At 42.2% G+C, this 19,604-nt stretch overlaps 1 protein-coding gene across 1 annotated transcript in view; it reads right to left on the bottom strand.

The window, feature by feature from the left end:
• ANKRD31 (ankyrin repeat domain 31) overlaps positions 1–19,604 on the bottom strand; it is a 151,581-nt gene that overhangs the window by 70,893 nt on the left and 61,084 nt on the right. Inside the window, 3 exon segments of the mRNA XM_090037630.1 lie at positions 2,167–3,574; positions 17,810–17,913; positions 17,916–17,949. Coding sequence (XP_089893756.1) covers positions 2,167–3,574; positions 17,810–17,913; positions 17,916–17,949 — 1,546 coding nt within the window.

The following is a 19,604-nucleotide window of genomic DNA, read 5'->3' as shown; positions in this document are numbered from 1 at the left end:
GTTTTTTTTTTCCTTAAAGGGTCAGAGCTTGGGTGGGTGGGGCAGCCATGGAGGGGCTGAGGAAGCAGGTGAGGGTCAGGGGGCTCATGCAGAGCCCCTCCACACAGCAGGGGGCAGTGGGGATCACCCCCCTGCCCAGCAGCACCAAGTGATCCAGGGCTTTTTTTTTTCCAAAGTGCTGGGAACTGGGGTGGGCAAGGCAGCTAGTGCTGGGGCTGGGAGAGTGGGTGGGGGAGTGGGCCTGGGTGATTCAGAGATTCGGCAACAGCCAAATCTCTGAATCAGATTCAGCTAAATCGATTTGGGACAGTGATTTTAATCACTGAATTGAATTACTGTCCCCCAAATCAGCCAAATCCGAAGTGAATACTAGCCATTTTGCACAGGCCTATCCAATACTACATTCAACCAGGTTTGTGTTTAACCAATTTTAGTTATTCTGAAACTGGTTTATGTGTGCTGATCTTATGTTCTGTTACAGGTTTAAAACAGGTTTTGATCACTTAAACTGGCTTATATGTAATGTCTGTCCCTAGCCTTGGATGGAGGAAGGTACAAAAAAATGGCTGCTACCTGCAGCCACATGTTCATAATTGCAGGGGCAACCAAAAGTTGCTACTTCCACTTTGTCCCAGGCACTCAGCTGCATCCCTACACTGCTGCTAAGAGAGGATACCTTGTGCCAGAAAGTTTGCCTGTTGCTGCAATAAAAGATGTCACCCCCAAAAATCCTTGCCTCTCATGAGCCATTAGTTTGGCATCCTTGGTAACATGTCTGAAAATGAATTTCAAGCACTTGGCATTTGTATATGTTCTTATCATATTGCATATACTCTGCTGCTCTAAGGCTGGAAATAAACGTCTCATTTGACATGGACATGATTGTCCCAGGGTTTAACCTGGACCAAAACAGGCACAGCAGTCATTTATGCAGGCCACCCTTCCAAGCTGCATTCCTGCTTCTCCACCAGAGAGGAGCATATAGCATGGTTGACTTGTTTGAGGAAAAAGCACAATAATGGTACAGATGCACACAGCTATGTCCCAGAAAAAAAATGTTAACACATTTCCTCCTCCATACTTCACAACAACTTGAAGTGGAACAGTGGACCAGTATATCTGAGGGATCACAAGACAAAAGAATTTATCCTGGGTTAAATGTGATGCCTGTTTAGTAGGGCTATGCAAAACTTTGGACCCTGATTTGATTCGGCAGAGATTTGGCCTGACTCGGTGGCCAAATCTCCAAATCTGAATTGAATCAAAGGACCCTTTAATCTCTCTGAATAGAATCAGAACCTTCCAAACTGATTCATAGAGATTCAGGAAGATTCAGACATAGAGACAGCTTTAAATTTTTTTCTACATTCCTCTAGGTAGCAGAGGCTCATGAATGCTGCAACGCTGGGGCACATGGAGTGTCCTACACAAGCACAGGGGGCTCCCCAGTGTGCTCAACAGCAGACATGGGAGTGGACCAGAAACACTTCCGGTTCACTTCTGGGTCCACCAGGGAGCACATAGAGGTGCCCCAGTGCCCACCCCTCCCCCCCCCCGGCTCAGTGACTGGTGCCTTCTGGGTCTGGGAAGGGCACCTGGGATCGCCCCACAGCCAATCACTGGACCTGGGTACAGGGGGGGCCCCCCATGCACTCCCTGGCATACCCAAGAGTGGACCAGAAGTACTTCCAGTCCACTTCCAGGTTCGCCACCAAGCATGTGGGGGGCCCCACTACACTCCTGTGGGATGCTTCATCTGCCCCAGATCACAGCATTCACAAGTCATCCAGGTACCTAAAGGTATGTAGAAAAAACTTTTAAAGCTTTGTCTATGCCTGAATCACTGATTCTCTGAATCAGCATCGAATATTTGGATTTGGATTTGGCCGAATTGAATCAAGGACAGTGACCTGAATCAATTAATCGAATCACCGTCCCTGATTCAGGCCAAATCCAAATAGGGCCTGCTTCACACACCCTTACTGTTTACAGCCTCAGAGATCTATACTAGACTGTAAACGCCTATGGTGAATTCCTAAAGGAATTTTTTTTTTAAATAAAAAAATGTACCTGATTTCTGGGAAATTTCCTGCTGTGTTTCTTGAGTTAGCTCACATGGATTAAGTGAATTCTTGTCCATAGTGCTAGTGGAACACAAATCTGTATCTTGATTGATCTCCTGAAGATCCTGTCTTTTTCTTTTCAGTTGCATTACTACTTTCTCGTTTAGCTGTAAAGCTATAGATGGGTTACTCTCTGAATTATTTACAACTCCCATTTTCTCCCTGTAACATCTTTCTGCATTAATTTTTGAGCCTAACACCATCCCCATCTCCTCATCTATTTGATCAGCAAAATGACTTGGCGTACTGTTGCTATAACTGTCAGGCATTTCAAAAACACTACCTCCATTAGTGGGCTCTAAACTTTCATGTACTGAAAATGTTTCTGTATTTCTTTGAAGTGTTTGCCCAATACAGTTATTTATATCTTGGGAAAGATGTTTATAAATCTTTTGTTTCTCATTCACACTATACTGCTCAGAAAGGAAAGCACAGTCTGATTCAGGAAGGTTTACAGCTTTCTGTGCAGAAAAAGGAGTTAGGTTTCCGGATTGTAACTGGCTCCTCTCTAAAGAACTATGTTCAGATAAGGGCAAGGAGGGATATAAACTTTGTTCCTCCTCATTATTTTTTTCTCTATCAGTATCACATTCAATTTGTTGGCTACAGTTGTTAGAATAAATCATTTGTTCTGAGGGTATACTTTTGGCTGTATCCAGACTTCTTTCAATCATGCTCTTTTCAATCATGCTGTCCTCTTTAGTATGCTTAAGACAATGGTCTTCATTATCATGATTCATAAAATATTCCTTTGCTTTCACAAGAGGCATACCATCTTCTTTGCACATAGAAAATACTGAGTGAGAATCAAGTTTTGTTAATTCAGTCTCAGGCTGCTCTGCAGATGCTTCTTCTACAGTGACTGACAATGCAGTGTACTGTAAACTCACTCTTTGTTCCTTTATTGTTACTGAAGATGTGCTGCTTTTATAAGCCGTTTCCTTTTCTTCTGAAAGGGGGTGAGCATTGATACTATCACTAATGTCAGGATGTTGTTGCACTTCTGCCTGTTGGTGCATGCTGGATTTTTCTGAAACTTCACAAACATTCTCTGGACTGCTACTCTGATGCAAAGAGGATGCAGTTATTCTTTTGGAAGAAAGATTAGCAACTGTGAACCTAGTGTTACACTCAAACTTAGAATCATGGGTTTTGTGGTTTGTACTAGGTTTTCCTTTAGATGCATCTAGAAGAGACATATTTGTCTTGTGATCACTGAATTTCTGGCTATTTTTATTCTTTGCAATATATGAAGTCCGTGTTGAACCAGTTACTGATTTCTTTGTTGGAACGAGTCTTGCATCTTTTAATGTTTTCTCATTCAACAACCTAGGAACTTTTGCATTGGATACCGAATTCTGTCTACTACTTGGTTTTACGTAGCATTTCTTTGCTGTTTCACCATAATTAATATGTGAATGCTGAACAGGAACATTTGAATTTACTCCCAACTACAAAAGCAAAATATATGATTAATATAATTTATAATAGACTGCTTTGTTATATTTCATTCTACTGCTATTTCTACTGTACAACTACTTAACCAGCTTCCTCTGTTTATGAGGATCTTTTGCACAACAGGTAAGAGAAATTCATTCAAAAATATAACAAATTGATTAAGTCATTAAATTATGTAATTTTTATTAAAATGCCTGGGTTTAAAGTGCATACTCTCCCCTCTTTCTTAAAAAAGCAAGCTATATGGCCACCTCAGCTATGTGCCACTGTTACAAGTTTGTGTATAACCTGAAAAATGGATGGAATCAATTACAGTTTCTTAGCAGAAAGTCAATCTCACGACAAATCAAAACAAATCATAGACATCAACTAGAACAGTCTTATTAGTTGCTTCATATTTGGAGATTTTGCTTACTCAGAAATGCAACAAAAAACAGATAAATCATTGCCTAACTTCAGACTAACAAGCTTTCCCTAAACAAATCACTGAAAGCATCAAGTACACCATCAGTATGCATTTTCATAATAAAAATTTCAGTGTTTGTGGCAACAGTACCCTTTCGTGACTGTTTATCGCCATTCATTTTACAAATACTGTTTCACAGTTTAAGTTAAGAATAGACATATTGAAGACTATTTTGTTACAATATTTCTATGAATATGGTTGTCCTGACCAGGAACATGAACCAAAGATGTAAAATCATGGCAAAAATAATGTGTATATTCTTTCCATACTATATGTGCTTCAGATATTTCTAGTCATACATGGCAGTATTCTATTTCCCTTTGTGCATCTAAATGGAAGTTTGATGGTGTGTTATTCTTCAGCCCCTGTGCTTCCCCTGGCCACTACTCCCCTCATTGCTTTGGCTCCTGCTACAGCCAGGGTCTGCTGGTTTCTCCTCCCTTCTTCAGCTTTCACTTCTTGTCCCTACCTCAAGGGGCAGGACAGGGAAGGGCAATATGCCTCAGTCCTGTGGTGTAGTGGTGGGGGGAGGTGCTTGCCCATGTGGTGCCAGGAAAGCTTGCAACTGGGGGTAAGAAGGAGCATGGCCCTGCTGGTGTAGCCCCCACTGATGTGGCTTACATGGTGTGTGGACCCTGGCCACTAAGTTGGACAGCCCTGTCCTGAACATTCAGCTACTGAAGCTACAACATGGCAAGACACTCTGCTGTTATCTAACATCTGTTAGTTATAAATCTCCACCTGGTTACATCTTCATGACTTACCCACACTAATGCATCCAAAATAGGCATGTATATATACATATTATCCAGTCAGTGTATAACCTAATGCACATGCTCAGCAAGCACATGTTTACACATCCCTACTGTAAGCACCAAAGCTGCCACTTACATGGAAGAAAGTTTCCATAGAGAAATAGGATTCTGCCTGAAATGTCTCATACATAGTTTTTGAAAACAAGCATTTTTGAAAGCATGCACAAGTTTCAGAAACTGTTTTTCTGTTGCATTGTATCATACAATACCTAACAGGCTACATGATTATTCATCATGACATAAAAATGATTATTCCTTCAAAAAAAACAAAACTACCTGGTGCAGATTTCTATCCTCTGTCCTTTGAGCATTTAACTTTTTTGCTGAAAGTAAAATGAGAGATGGAAAGAAATCAGCGTTAGAAGAAAGTGACAATTCTTGTATTCTGTGTTCAGAATCCAGCTTGTAATAAAACCTAGAACTTAGAAGTACTTCCGGTCCATTTCCAGGTTCGCCGCCAAGCACATGGAGGGCCCCCCTGCACTCCTGTGGGATGCTCTATGTGCCCCAGTATTGCAGTGATCACGAGCCGCACCTGCTACCTCAAGGTATATAAAAAAAATGTTTAAAGCTGTCTACGTACGAATCACTGATTCTCTGAATCAGAATTGAATCTTCAGATTTGGCCAAATCAAATCAGGGACAGTGATCCAAATTAATGAGTTGAATCACTGTCCCTGATTTGGGCCATATCCAAATCCAAATCGAATAGGGCCCACTTCGCACACCCTAGCATTCATGTAAACAAATTCTATTGAAATCATGGCACATAACCAATGTGACCTTAGCTTCTGGTATTCATATCTTGATCAACAGTTAAATATTATCCTTTTTATAATTAAATAGATGCGTGAACAGTCTCCTAAAGCATCTATAAAGTTAAACAATAGAGTGATAGACACATCCACTTTCTATCAATTACTGCCAAGTTATGTCATAAGAGAGGGAAAAATTATTTTTTTAAAACAGAAAACCTGGAAAGAGTATTTATTCTTATATGTTCAATAAACATGAAATTCAAATAACGCAACAGGGCTGGTTGTCTATAAAACTGTATCCAATAAAGTTGAATAAAGGCAACTAAAAAGCATCATGGAATTTGACTAAAATAGGCTCAAAACTCAGGCAAGACTCAATTAGGCTCAAAACATTAGGGTTATGTTACTAACTCTACACTATATACTAATTGAGACTCAGGCCAACAGTTGACTTTAAACAATTCCAGCACAGCCTCTACCTATTCAACTGTCATATTTTATGGCTGCTTAACAGATGAAGCACCATCTCATCCATTAAAATTTGTTTTTATGATTTAAAATAGTTTAATAGCTTCTTCTTTAGAACAAGGAAGTACTTATTCTAAATGGCAAATGGAAGCCTCTTCTCTTCTACTCTTCAGTAGCAGGTACTAGTTGATACCAATTATAATGGCATTTTCTTTCCTACTGTGCTGTTTAGTGGAAATCTTGCTGTGGATGGCTCTTTTTGTTTCTTAGAAATCTTAATCTTTCCTGGGAAGCATGCATGAATAGCTCAAGAAGGTATAATTTCAGCTGAGCATTTCTTTTCTTACAAGTCCACAAAGAAAAGAATTTGCACATTACACACTTGTAAAGAACTCTTATCAACCAAAATAGTCACAGACTATGTCTGTTGGCCCAGGTTTTAGAATCTGCCATAATGACAGCATGCCTCTCCCCACTGTCCCAGCATGTACAGAACGATGAGGAACTCTTAACATGCAAAGTAAAAGCTTGGGACTATGGAAGGCACAGAGGATTTGTTCACCAGAGAGTTTTGAAAAAGTTAATCTGAGGTTCAGAAAAAGCAGTAGGTAAAGACACTCATGGGCTTCAATCTCTCTTCCAGAGACACAGGAAATGTACAGCTCCATCTTACATTGCGATTCACTCTGGCACTTAAGGGAAAAAGAATCAAAGATACCAGGATTTAACACACACGGTATGAACATAAGGCATAATTGCATCTATACCTAGAGAGATTTATAAAAGCAGATGAAGGAGAAGTTTAAGTCAAGGTCATTCAATTCTCAGAATAAAACAGAATGAAATCCAAAATAAAATGAGAATTTAGATAAGTCAATAAGCTAGCATCTGGATGATTGTCAAGGGTTGCTATCAAATTGGTAACAATAAAACAAATGGCAAGTATACAATACAAAGGAAATCTTCTTAAACTTTTTATGAAAGCAGGGATTTTCAGTTTTTTTCTGTAAAGTCATTTTGACTCTGCTTGGTATTAGAAAATCTGGATTTTTTTAAATTCACATGAAGAATGTGTGACAGGCTTTGAAATGCCATGTAAAAACTGAAATGGAACATCACAAATGATTTCTATATTTCTTCCAGCATGTTTTTGTTTTTCCTTCCCCTGAGTGAAATATACAAATAACCTTCTCCAAGTCTGATTTCTCCTTTAATGGATCTATTTTCCTTTCAACAGGCCCATATAATTCTCATTAATAGCAATGGGAACTACCTACAAATTGAACAATACATTTTTATTGTTTTACTATGTTCTCCTGTCTTCAAACCCTTCTAAAAGAATCAAGGGTACACTTTGATTTTGCTTCTCATTTCTCCCCTGTCAAATGTCAAGTAAAAGAAGTCTGCAGAGATCCATAACTACTTTGCAATTGTCACATGTTTTCCTGGTGGAGTTAGGTAACAAATCTGTTGCCATTTCCATAGATTTACAAGCCTATAGTTTGTCTCATTAACTGCTGTTTCACTGGTTGGGCCCTAAATTTCATTATAATCAGAGAAAAGCACAACTATAGTAAAGACTGAAATTACTATACTCTTTAACAGATTTTTCTAAAAGCAGCTTGCTTATTTGTATTTAAAAAAAAAAAATCAATGTAAATTATGAGGATCTGAACCCAGGTCAGAGGTCTAAATCTGTGGTCAGTTAAGCAAGGATTACCGAGGTACATCCCCCACAACTACATCATGGGACTTCAATATGTTACAGTGTATATAATATCTATATAATATCTGGGATTCAGTTATGGCTCGGAGCTTCTTCAAAATGATCTCATCCACTTCATCTGAACTAGGAGCCAGCACCATACTAATTTGAGGAAACAATATTAAAAGTTATCTAGAGTAAAATTTTGTTCAAACCAAGTCAATAAGCCAGAGAAAGACGTGAATATATGCAACTGCCCTAGAGCTGTGCTACAAACCAAAACAATTGTAAGAAGTCCAGTGTTGGAATAAAGTGGTGGCTTAGGGTGATCTTTAGTGGTTCTTGAATCTAGTCACTGAAAGTTTGAGTCCCGCCCTTAGCAATTTTGTGAGGTTCTATATGTAGTAGTTGCTTTCTGCATGTTCCCCTTCTAAAAGTTTTGCCCTGAGAGCTAGGATTTGCACATGCACACTCAGATATTATATTAGAAATAGCAGAAGCAAAAGAGCTTTAAGAGAAAGAAGATGAAAGACCTTAATAAGTATCAGCATTAGAGTAATGAAGTAATGCCATAACATCCTCACCCATTTCCTGAACACTGGGACTGACTCTAATCAAAAATGGGAAATAACTGTGATATTCATCAATATCAGTGTTAGAAATATTATTAAAAATGCATTATCAATAGCAGATTTAGAAAAAAAAAAGAAAAACACAGCTGCTACCCATCCTTGTCTCCTTAATGGGAGAGGGAAGGGGGGGGGGGTGGAAATTGAAGGGAAAAGCCACCAAAAGGCCCTTTGTACTAAGGCATCACCCCCTCTCTGTCCTGCAAATTTACTATCTCTTTGTCACACTAAATCACACTTTCTTTTATGACCCCAAATTCCTAAGGCTAAGATAAGAGCAAATGCCATTTTTGCCTTCAGGATGAACCTTGAGTAACCTTGAGTCCCATCCACGCACGCGTTATAACCTAATGCATATTAAGCCTACCCGCCCCGCATACTTAAGTAGTTAATTATAATGCACATGGGACGTATGAAGCGACATGTTCACATATATGTTTGTATGAACCGGAAATGAGTTGTAAAAATTCCTCCTTCTGCACACGTGGTCAGGAGAGAGGGGATAAAAGCCTGCTAATGATTATGCTCGGGGGCAGAGGGATTTGATCTTTTGTCTTCTCCCTCTGACCCTATTTGCAAATATATACCTTTTGTATTGCTAATAAAGTGTGTCTGAAGCTGAAAGTTTTTTTTTCCACCTCCCGAGAAACGAACCACGATCTTTTTTAATTCAACAATTGGCGCCCAACGTGGGGCTTCTCGAGGACTACCCCGGAATTCAGTGACAGAGCACCTCCAGTACCAGGGATTTGTGCACACCGAGCCGACTTTGGACTCACCCTGGTATTTGAGGTTTAAGTCCAAATATCCGGGAAGTTAAAGGAAGTATCCTATGTAAATTCTGAGTTTCTGGAGAGGCAGACACACTTTGGAATTTGGATCGAGATCTCTGGGGTATCTGAGTGAGTATACGAATTCCCTTTGCCTAATCTGGTGTACGGATCTAAAACAAAGGATGTGTAAGTTTGCTGAGAAATTCTAGGCTTAGCTCTCATTGTAAATCATCTGTTGTTGAGATCTTTTTGGTATTTGGTGTGCATTGGGCGCATTTTTGTGGGCAAATGGGTACGAGTAGCTCTCGTGTAGAAAACAATATTGATACCCCTCTAAAAGTCTTATTACGTCATTTTAATAAATTTGCAAGGCCGGCCGATTATGGAATAAAAATGAGAAAAGATGATTTAATTAAGTTTTGTCAACTCGAGTGGCCAACATTTGGGGTCCACTGGACCCCGAAAGGATCCTTTGTGCTAAAAGAAGTGATAGCTATCCATGAAATTGTTATGCAAAATGGGTATTGGAATCAGTTTCCTTATATTGATTGTTGGTTGTGGGTGGTTCAAAATCAGCCACCTTGGATTAAGAATTACTTAGCAAAGTCTCATGTGATGCTTGTTAAGAAAAAGGCTCGGGGGGGGCCGCCTGTACTTCCTGAGTCTAATGAGGGGGGAGATTCTGAATTGGCTGAGTACCGGACCCGTGCTCCGGTTGCCCTGTCGGGTAGCGAAGATGAGTCAGACGCCTCCTCGGCATCCAGTCCTTCTGCACCACCGCCCCCTCCCTTAGAGAGACCACCACCGACGTACCAATGCATACCTAATGAGTTAGAGCGTGAGCCTCAGCCAAGTGCCTCATCTGAATCAGGAAATAAGGGTTATTATTTGCGCAAGCCTGTAGAGTCACAGCCGGTGTTGAACTGTCCGATGCGAGAGGTTATTGGGGAAGGAGGCACTGCAACTTTCGTCTACACCCCATTTAGCACTTCAGATTTATTTAACTGGAAAAATCAGAGCCCCTCTTTTCGTGAAGACCCTGAAAAGATGAGGGATTTGTTTCGATCTATTGGGCAGACTCATCGACCCACTTGGGCTGATGTCCAGATGATGCTCCAGACCCTCCTAACCCCGGAGGAGAGGAGATTAGTGTTAGGTACAGCAGAGCGTATTGCGGCAGCCAGAGTTGAGTCAGAGGGTGCTGCTGGTCGTACTCTGCGTGATACCTACCCGGTAGAAGAGCCGGGATGGGACAATCATACTGCAGAGGGCAGAGAGCTGAGTGCACGGTATTTGGGAATTATAGTGGAAGCAATGGGAAAGGCAGTGCCTCGGATTACCAATCTGTCTAAATTGTATGAGGTGAGACAGGGAAGAGAGGAGGATCCCTCAGCTTTCCTTGGGAGGCTGTATGAGGCGTTTCGCAGGTTTTCGGATCTGGATCCAGAAGCCCCAGATAACCAGCGCATGGTAAATCTTATGTTTATTGGTCAATCTGCTGCTGATATCCGTAAGAAGTTACAGAAAACTGAGGGAGGTGCTGGGAAACCGATTTCAGAGCTGGTGGAAATTGCATATAAGGTGTATGGGAATCGTGAGCAAGTGCAGGAGCGCAAGGAGGATAAAAAGGCTCAGCGACAGATGGCAGCACTAGCAGCTGCTATAACTGGAGGGAACCCTGGAAAGGCTGGGATACAGAAGAGGAAGGGAGAAAGAGTGGGAGCAGATGTTTGTGCTTATTGCAAGGAGAAAGGACACTGGAAGAGGGAATGCCCGAAGTTGAAGGAGAAGAGAGAGGGGGAACCGAGAGGTCACCTCATGCGGGCAGAAGACAAGGGTGAGGATTCAGAATGAAGGGGACAGGGATCTAAGACCACTACCCTTCGGGTTGGAGCCCGAGAAGATCCCATGGTAACCATTAGGGTTGGTGGCAAAAACTTTGAAGCCTTGGTGGATACTGGGGCTACATTTTCAATGATTCCAGAAAAAACCCCCTGTGCAGGAACTAGTGAACAGCATGTACTTGTAGAAGGGATTGAGGGAATGCAAACTCGACTCCCTGTTTGTAAACCACTCCTCACCAAGGTGGGAGACCATTTGCTCGAGCACTCCTTTGTGTATTCTCCAAGTTGCCCGGTTGCACTCCTTGGGCGGGACTTACTCACAAAATTGCAAGCTGAGATCTTTTTCAGAGACGATCAGATGGTGGTCCAGCTACCTGTCAAGCAGAGCTCGAACTATCAGATGGCTCTCCTGGAGGACCGACGCCCTGCAGTAAGTCCAGAAGATCACATGACTGGAGTAGACCCCTCAGTATGGGCTGATGGAACCCCTGCGCGAGCTAAGTTCGTCTCCCCGGTAAGGATCGTACTCAAGGATGGGGAGGGGCCCGTTCGGGTAAAGCAGTACCCACTCAGCCGAGCGGCCAGAGCTGGACTCAAGCCGTTAATAGAGAAATACAAGAAGTGCGGATGGCTAGTGGAAGGGTCCTCACCCTATAACACCCCCATTCTTGGAGTGCCAAAGGCAGATGGGGTCTCATACAGACTGGTCCAAGACTTACGGGCAGTAAATAAGAAGGTCCTTTCAGACCATCCTGTAGTCCCGAACCCTCACACGATTTTGACACAAGTACCGGGGGAAGCTGAAATATTTTCAGTGCTAGATTTGAAAGATGCTTTCTTCTCTATTCCTCTTCACCGAGAGAGTCAAAAATTGTTTGCTTTTGAATGGGAGGATCCAGATACTTTCCATAAAGCCCAACTCATGTGGACAGTTCTTCCACAAGGATTTATAGCAGCCCCCCATATTTTCGGGCTTGCCCTTCAGAAGGACTTGGGGGAATGGAAGGGATCACACCCTGCAGTGACTCTCCTCCAGTATGTGGATGACCTGCTAGTTGCAAGCCCAAACTTGCAGCTCTGCGAGGAAGCCACCAGGTCACTCCTAAACACTCTGGGAAAAAAAGGATATAAAGTCTCTAGAGAAAAAGCCCAAATATGTCAGCCTGAAGTCACATTTTTGGGATATAAGCTCTCAAAAGGAGTCAGAGCCCTGAGTGCAGATCGCATACAGGCAATCCAAGGTCTAACCCCACCTAAGTCACCCAAGGAGCTGCGAGCATTCCTAGGGCTAACTGGGTTCTGTCGACTATGGATACCAGATTACGGTGGGAAGGCTAGACCACTGTATGAATCCCTGACTAAGGAGAGTCTCACTAAATGGAAATGGAATAAAGAAATGCAGCATGCTTTTGATCTGCTGAAGGCAGCATTAACCCAGCCCCCAGCCTTAGCCATCCCAAACAGTAAAAAGCCATATCGACTGTATGTTCATGAGAATCAAGGGGTTGCATCAGGGGTGCTGACACAGCCATCGGGCCCGACCTGGAGACCCGTGGGATATAATTCAAAGGTTCTAGATCCAGTTGCACTCGGGTGGCCAGCCTGTCTTCGGGCTGTGGCAGCCACAGCAGTGGTTGTTGAAGAAGCCCAGAAGATAGTCATGGGTGCGGATATGGAAATACTCACTCCTCATGGAGTTCCCCAGATCCTAGGGACTGAGGGAGGGAAATTTCTTAACCCCTCCAGACAATCACGGTATGAGATATTTTTGCTCTCTAATCCAGGACTTACTTTCAAACATACTACAGCCTTGAACCCTGCAACCTTGCTGCCAGAGCCAGGGCAACCGACGCATGACTGCCTTGAGGTCCTGAATCAGACCACGCAGGTGCGACCTGATCTTGCTGAGGACCCAATTGAAGACCCAGATGTTGAATACTTTGTGGATGGCTCCAGCTCTGTCATCGATGGAAAAAGACGAACAGGATGTGCAGTGGTAACCTTGGATAAGGTATGCAGCCTCCTTTCAGCGTCTGCCTTTAGATGTACCGGTACATGACTTCTCCCCGGGAGACTGGGTCTTGGTGCAGCGGTGGAAAAAGGAGCCTTTGACTGAGAGGTGGAGTGGCCCTTTCCAGGTACTTCTAACAACCCACACCGCTGTAAAGATTACTGGCCATGATCGTTGGATACACCATACTCGTGTGAAACGACATCCACAAGCGTCAGAGGACAACATCTCCCAAGACGAACTCACTCCGGAAGCTGAGTCGTCTTCGGAACAAGAAGCCAGCAAGTGGAGCTGTGAACCTACTGGTGATCTCCAAGTGCGCCTGAGACGGCTTAATCAAAGCTCAGAAAATTAGACAAGAAAGCAAAAGGGAAAATATGGTGGGAATCTTAATGTGCCTTGTTGTTATATGCATAATGAAAGAAGCAGAATTGAGCAGCCTTAACCGCTGGCTCACACCCTCGCTTTCCCAAATTGCTCCCCCAGGGACAAATTTGTATGTTGATATGATGGAAAGAATTGCAGGTACTTTTAATCTTACCAACTGCTGGGCCTGTGGGGGGCTTCGGGAGGCCAGAGGCCAGTGGCCTTGGAGGGCTTTTCCTTTGGCCCCGAAATGGCTAGTAAGTAGTAAGGCAGATGTTAAGAGTACTAGTCAAAAATGGGATGAGAACCACAGTTGGGAACTTTCCCAAGTGGCGTTAGGAGAGTATTGCATCAGTAATAATGGTACAGGAAAAAGGTTGGGACACAGCCGTTGCATATGGACTTTAAAAGTAAGGTGGATGAACCTTACAAGATTAGAACGGCTTTATTATCCTAATAGCCCAGGGTATAATCGGCTAGTGTGGCAGCATCCCAATGGAACAATTGTGTGGTTTAATAAATATTGGAGTGCCACAAATCAAAGTGATGATCGGACAGATTGTACAGACAAGAACCAGGATGGGCTATGGGAATGTTCCATGAAAGGAGGCCATGCAGTTGCTGGTCCTTTGGGTCCAGAAGGAGGCTTGGGATTTCCCGAGATGCCCTATGGTTGGGCCCCTCCAAATGCCACCAATAGAGAAAATAGGGCCTTAAGAGGATACTATTGGATTTGCGGACGACGGGCCTATACAATACTACCACAGGGGTGGACGGGAACTTGCTATATGGGAGTAATTGTACCAGCTTTCTTTTTGTTACCGTCTGAGGTTGGAAATAAGCTAGGAGTCTCTTTGTATGATGATTGGAAAAGGGCCAAGAGAAGTATTGATGTAAGTTTGACACAGGGTAGCTCCCAAAAGTGGAAGAAGGATGAGTGGCCCCCTCAGAGGATTATTGAGTATTATGGACCAGCTACATGGGCTAATGATGGGAGTTGGGGATACCGGACACCAATATATATGCTGAATAGAATCATCCGGTTGCAGGCAGTCTTGGAAGTAATTACTAACCAGACCGCCACTGCTCTCGAGTTATTGGCCCGACAAAGTTCTCAGATGAGAGCAGCCATATACCAAAATCGGATGGCCTTAGACTATTTACTTGCAGAGGAAGGCGGAGTCTGCGGAAAGCTCAACCTTTCTAACTGTTGCCTCCAAATAGATGACAACGGGAAAGCAGTCTTAGAGATTGCCAAAGAGATTAGAAAAATAGCCCATGTACCAATACAAACGTGGGAAACCACATGGAATAAGGACTGGTGGTTTCAATTATTTGGAGGACCCTGGTGGAAAAAGGTAGGGTTTGTGCTTTTGTGTGCTCTAACTGGTTTGATTTTTATCCCTTGCCTTATTCCTTGTCTCACTAGATTGATAACCACCACAGTGGAAGGAATGCAGGTCGCAGCAGTCCCTCTAAAAGCACAGACTGCTGCAAAGGTCATGGTCCTCAGAAAAATTCCTCGTAATTATCTTGATATGCCCGAATGAAGTAAAGATCAGAAAGCATCTCGAGGGGGGATATTGTTAGAAATATTATTAAAAATGCATTATCAATAGCAGATTTAGAAAAAAAAAAGAAAAACACAGCTGCTACCCATCCTTGTCTCCTTAATGGGAGAGGGAAGGGGGGGGGTGGAAATTGAAGGGAAAAGCCACCAAAAGGCCCTTTGTACTAAGGCATCACCCCCTCTCTGTCCTGCAAATTTACTATCTCTTTGTCACACTAAATCACACTTTCTTTTATGACCCCAAATTCCTAAGGCTAAGATAAGAGCAAATGCCATTTTTGCCTTCAGGATGAACCTTGAGTAACCTTGAGTCCCATCCACGCACGCGTTATAACCTAATGCATATTAAGCCTACCCGCCCCGCATACTTAAGTAGTTAATTATAATGCACATGGGACGTATGAAGCGACATGTTCACATATATGTTTGTATGAACCGGAAATGAGTTGTAAAAATTCCTCCTTCTGCACACGTGGTCAGGAGAGAGGGGATAAAAGCCTGCTAATGATTATGCTCGGGGGCAGAGGGATTTGATCTTTTGTCTTCTCCCTCTGACCCTATTTGCAAATATATACCTTTTGTATTGCTAATAAAGTGTGTCTGAAGCTGAAAGTTTTTTTTTCCACCTCCCGAGAAACGAACCACGATCTTTTTTAATTCAACATCAGCATGACAAGCGGGCTAACTGAGTATCAGGAAAAGCACCATTTTAATAGACAGCTTTGTTCTAAGAGCTGATATATAGAGATCTACCTAAATCATGCCAGAATTGTGCTGCACAGAGGCTTATTTAATCTTGCTCTTCTCACTGCGTGCTCCCCCCGCCACTGATTGGCCAAGGGGCCCCAGTGGCTGCTTTGCTCATTGCTGATCAGCTGGGAGGCAAAAAACTGTAGCATATTTAAAACCACATTTTTTGCCTCCCAGCCAATCAGGGGCAAGCAGTAAGCAGCAGGACTGCTTGAGCCTTCTACCAATCAGCAGCAGGGACAGACAGGAGTGTGGCAAAAAGAGCAAGATTAAAGGAGCCACTGCACAGTGCACTTCCAGTGCAATTTAGGTAGATCCCCTACTGATATGTAAAGCTGACATTTAGTAAAAGAGGCACTCATGTTTATCATGAAAATCAAAAAATAAAAAATTAACTTTTTATCATAGATCATTGTTGCTATACAAATCTATTCTACCTAACAACTTCACCCCTTCAAACTGCTTCCCCCCTTCAAACTGCTTCCCCCCTCAACTTCATCCCTTCAAAGTCAAAAAAGAAAGGTCAAATGTCAATTATTAGAACAGTAATTCTTAACAAGGGTGCCAGGCACACTGGGATGCCACAAGATCCTTCGAAGGGCAGCTTGAGGTACAAGGTAGGATTACCATATGTTTTCCCAGACAAGTCCTCTTTTATGGCCCCCTGTGCTGCATCTGGGCAGGTTTTTAAAATAAGAGCAAATGTCCAGGTTTTTCACTTGTCTTCTGCTCTCCTGGGCTGGCTGCTTGGGACTGACTGGGGCAATGGGTAAGATGATTGGCTTTTAGGGGTCACATGCTCCCAACGTGGGCTCCGGCAAGCTAGGTAAAGAGACAATGGGAAGGGGGGCAGGGGAGGGGAACATGCACAATGCGGGAGCTGTTTGTGTAGCAGGGCTGGCTGTGGCAGGGGTCTGCAGGTCAGGAGTGACACTCCTCCCCCTCCCAGGTGTCATCTTCCGTGATGCTGGAAATATGGTAACCCCATAAACCAAGTGTGAAGAAATAAGCAGATAAGCATAAGCTTGACCTGCTTGCTGGTTCCCCTGCTCCTACTGCCCAGCCTCACTAAAGGAGGTAGGAACTGTAATAAATAAGTTTGTTTTTGAAATGGGGTGCTGCTCAATTCCCAAAAGGTATGGAGGGATGCCTCAAGTCCAATGAGGATTACCCACTTCACCAGAAAAAAATTTAGTCACTTGACCCTTATAGTAAAAAAAACATGTAGTCAACAAACCTCAAATGATATTTTCCACTCAAAACATATATGGAAAAAAACAAACAATGCACAAACTGCAATAAAATTAATAACTTCAGTCCCCTACATCCCCCTCCTTCTCAAAAATAATTTTTATAGACTTTTTTCACTCCTGTTAGGATGGAAATCCTGGCACAACTTTAACTGTAGAAGCACTTCTTTCTACCCCTTTAAAATGTCAGGATGAGATGGAGCATGCCCAGTAGTTATGCGTAGGAATGCTGCAAGCTGAGTGCAGACAAGATATCATGAGAGTACAGCCCAGACTTTAAAAAGCTGGAACAGAATATGGGAACAATAAAGTTTTCAGGGACTTGGACTACTCTGGAAAGTTTTCATTAACATTTCCACCTCTAATAATAATACCAAAATTGTTTTTGATCCTTGTTGGTCATAAAGATAACCAGGAAGTTCATTCAAGATATCACGGTTAAAATTAGTTTCTTACTAATTAGCTAATATAATGGATACTGTCTCCCTCAAACTTCCAAAAATTCATTAATTATTACCTAGTATGTTCCAGGACAGGTTCACCACATAGTACAGCATATATAAACTGTTCAAATATATACATGGTATGCCCCCCTAAAATGTATTTAAAAAACCCCTCAATCATTTCATTATTTTATTCCATCTCCTTTATGTGTATTAAGAAAGACAGCCAGCAAGGAGACTCTATTCCTGAAGTCTATTCACTATTACCAAAGACAGTGAAATCTGAGGAACTGTTAGCTATAATTAAGGGAATATGACAACAGGATTTCTGTAGTTCATCACCTACTTGTAATGCATGTGCCAGAACAGTTAATTCCTACCTGATGATTTCTTCTAGATTTAGTTATATAACTTCCAAGCAGTTTCCTCATACTCTCATCATCAGTTTCCTCTAATGCACACTTTCCCATCTCATTTTTAATAGTGGATTAGCTCCATACCAAAGTAATAACTGTGCCACCTACAGGTAAAATATTTCATATATTTTTATTCTAACCTTTTATTTTAGCAATTCATATAGTTTTCTCTGGGGTGTATTTAGCAACACCAGCTGCTAGTAAAAACTACCAAGATCTATGTTAAAGAACAATAGCTCAAACTACCAGCTATTGTTCCTCAATTGTTCCTCTAAATTAAAGGTTATCCTAAAGCCTTCCACTTTTTTACATTTTAAAAATTTTTCCACAGTATACTACCAGCTGCCTATCTAAAATAAAGGTCTAAAATGATGGTGTCTTGTTGACATTTTGATTTCTTAAAAAAGGCAAATGCTGAAATGAATCATGGCACAGTAAATTTGGGCAAACTGTGTCTACAATCCATCAAATGTATGTAAAATAATTATTTAAGTCATGGAAATATGTTCCCTGGTAATTTCCTTTCTGGGGCTAACCCCTTTTCCTTCCGTTCAATATTAGTGGGGTTTCTTTCTTTCATGAACAGAGAAAGAAAGAAACCCCACTCAGCTTCACATGTTCATGTAATGGTAAAAAAGGATTAAGATAAAGAAGAGATAGGGACGGAGTGAAGTCCTCTCAGAGTACTCAAATTTAGGGTGTTCTGCTAGAACTTGTCCCAATGTGCAAACTCTCATTCAGCTAGGGATATTGAGAACTTCTCTTCACAAATGTTACCTGGGACTTTAATCCTTCTAATTATTTATTTTATGTCTTTATATGTCCCTTATTTACTGTAATATCAGTGTGCTTCACAATCTGTAATGCTCTTTTCTTTATAATGCTCAGGATCGCCAACTGTCAGTAAAGTTACCATCAGTAAAAAAAAAAATTAGGCTAAATATGGTCACCAGTAAAGTTCAAGCAAAAATCTTTAGCAGTCAGTAAAAACACTAAGCAGCTGCAGCCTGAGTGAGGCTCTGACAGAGCACACAGCAAGACAACCTTGTGTCCAAGCACACCACCTTGCAGGAAGCATTCTCTCAGCCATGTGCTGCTTCATCCCTGGCTGTCTGTAATACTGTTGGGTCACAGATAGGCTCCTTCGGGGGTCTATCCTAGAATGGGGGAAATTGGGCCAGTGGGGTACGGCTGAAGGGTGGGCTGGGGGAGCAGAATGGTGCAGGTTACTGTCAGTCAAATCAAACTTTTTTACTTTTTTTTTTTACTATGTTTGATGTTAAACCCTTACATTGGAACCCAGAGCCTTTAACTAGGTCCTGGCAGAAGAGTTAAATTTACATTTACATAAAATGTATGTCAGTAAAAAACATTTGGCTGTCAGTAAAAAGCTTGTAGGTTGTCAGTAAAAATTTTTCTTGGGCTGGCAACCCTGGTAACACTTCATTTGACAGACAGGAGATTTAATCCCTGGGAGGATGACATGTCTGTAATGCTTCTCTATCAAACAAAACCACTGCAAGAATCAAGTGGCTTGAGTCTTCAACCACAGCATCTCAGGAAATTGAGGGGGTCAGTTGGGGGCCTCAGTTGCCTGTCCACCAGGGTTGAGTGGTGCAATTATTTTGGGCAGAGGGCTGCTTACTGAGTTTTGGCAGACCATCAATGGCCTCATGACAGGCACCCAGGTGCAGATAAATATTAATTTTCTAAATTTTTTAGAGTCTTCATGGGCTGGAGAGAATGGCCTGGTGGGCCG

Source organism: Crocodylus siamensis, chromosome 3 (genome assembly GCF_052110815.1).
Source record: "Crocodylus siamensis isolate JL-2025a chromosome 3, ASM5211081v1, whole genome shotgun sequence".
Classification (NCBI taxonomy): Eukaryota; Metazoa; Chordata; order Crocodylia; family Crocodylidae; genus Crocodylus; species Crocodylus siamensis.
The sequence above is the reverse complement of the archived record's forward strand: the minus strand, read 5'-3'. Positions and strand labels throughout refer to the sequence as shown.